This window comes from Sphaeroforma arctica, assembly GCF_001186125.1.
Source record: "Sphaeroforma arctica JP610 unplaced genomic scaffold supercont1.6729, whole genome shotgun sequence".
Lineage (NCBI taxonomy): Eukaryota > Ichthyosporea > Ichthyophonida > Sphaeroforma > Sphaeroforma arctica.
Window position 1 is genome coordinate 8 of NW_014033829.1, and position 1,391 is coordinate 1,398.

Consider the following 1,391-nt stretch of genomic DNA (forward strand, 5'->3'; position numbering starts at 1 on the left):
ATATATGTAGTATAGTATATATATATATATATATATATATATATATATTTATGTATACAACGTACTAATTACATCCTGATCAGTATATATACCCATCAGATAGATATGTTTCAAACGTACGTAAACGTACATATTGCGCTCCAGCAATAAGTTCGTATATATCTCTTGCTTGCATTATATCTACGCAATAGAACGCATTCATAATATTAGGAAACGGAGATAACTCACTCAACCAGTAGATACTGCTCCATCTCGACTGGGGCTTCCGTAGGGCCAAAACTATTCTTTGCCAACGGAGTAATAAACGTTAAGTCCCGTTTTCGCACTCCCGGTTGGTCAGGTAAGTCCTCCCATGCACCCACTGTAAATTCTTTGTAACCGCATTTGTCCTAAATATATTGGAATTGGGATTAGTACCAACCACGGATTCATTGCACCCACTTTAGTCCACAAAATATTGGGCCTGGCCTACAATATCGGGATTGGATCAGAACCAATCGCAGATCCCGCATTTGTCCTAAAATGATTGATATAGGGGTTAGCACCAACCGAGAATAATATGCCATATCTCGCCCCCAAAATTCAGTAGGTAAATAGCATAAAATAATGCCGAGGAAGTTCAGTTCAATGATTTGATCTGGTTAAAAGTGCAGTGCTACTGATATATATAAAAACAACACATTTCTGTCAGACCCAGATGCAGACTCTATTAGCCAGCCATCTCTCCGTACGAGGTCATATACATCATACATATAGTACATACCAAATGATATATAATATATTATAATATGATATATACAATAGAAATACGAAACCTCAATTTATGATGTGTAGTAGTACAACATCCTGGGCTACCATACCAGTATCAATTCTCAGTAAAACATACCACAGCATAGGTCTCAATCCACCAGTACAGGGCGCTACTACAAGACCACACACATCTGTGGCACCACAACAACACCATACGAATGACTATCGAGTGAAGCTTACCCCTACACCATTCTCATGAACTAACTCATAATACAGCACTAAACTAACATACTACTACAGATTCTCCACTGATCATATATCTACAACAGGTCGGTAGCGAAGGTCTAATCCCCATCTAGTCCTCGTCCGACTAACATACTACTACAGATTCTCCACTGATCATATATCTACAACAGCTCGGTAGAGAAGGTCTTATCCCCATCTAGTCCTCGTCCGTACCTACACTGTTTGGAATATTCGTACTATGTAACCTGGCCAACCCAAATATAGAACCCTGTGCTATAAATAAACCAAACTCCAAATATACCGAACTTTAGATACTTACCACAACGAAGTCGCGATAGAAGCCGTCTGGCGCTGCTAGCATATGAAACAGCTCGTCTACTGGTTTATTGACCACT

General features: G+C 39.3%; 1 protein-coding gene across 1 annotated transcript; it reads right to left on the reverse strand.

The window, feature by feature from the left end:
* Positions 1-224: 224 nt before the first annotated feature.
* SARC_15784 (hypothetical protein) lies at positions 225-389 on the reverse strand (the record flags this gene model as incomplete). Its single annotated transcript, XM_014290102.1, has 1 exon — positions 225-389. A coding segment is annotated over one exon (165 nt), but the record flags the coding sequence as incomplete, so codon positions are not given.
* Positions 390-1,391: the final 1,002 nt, after the last annotated feature.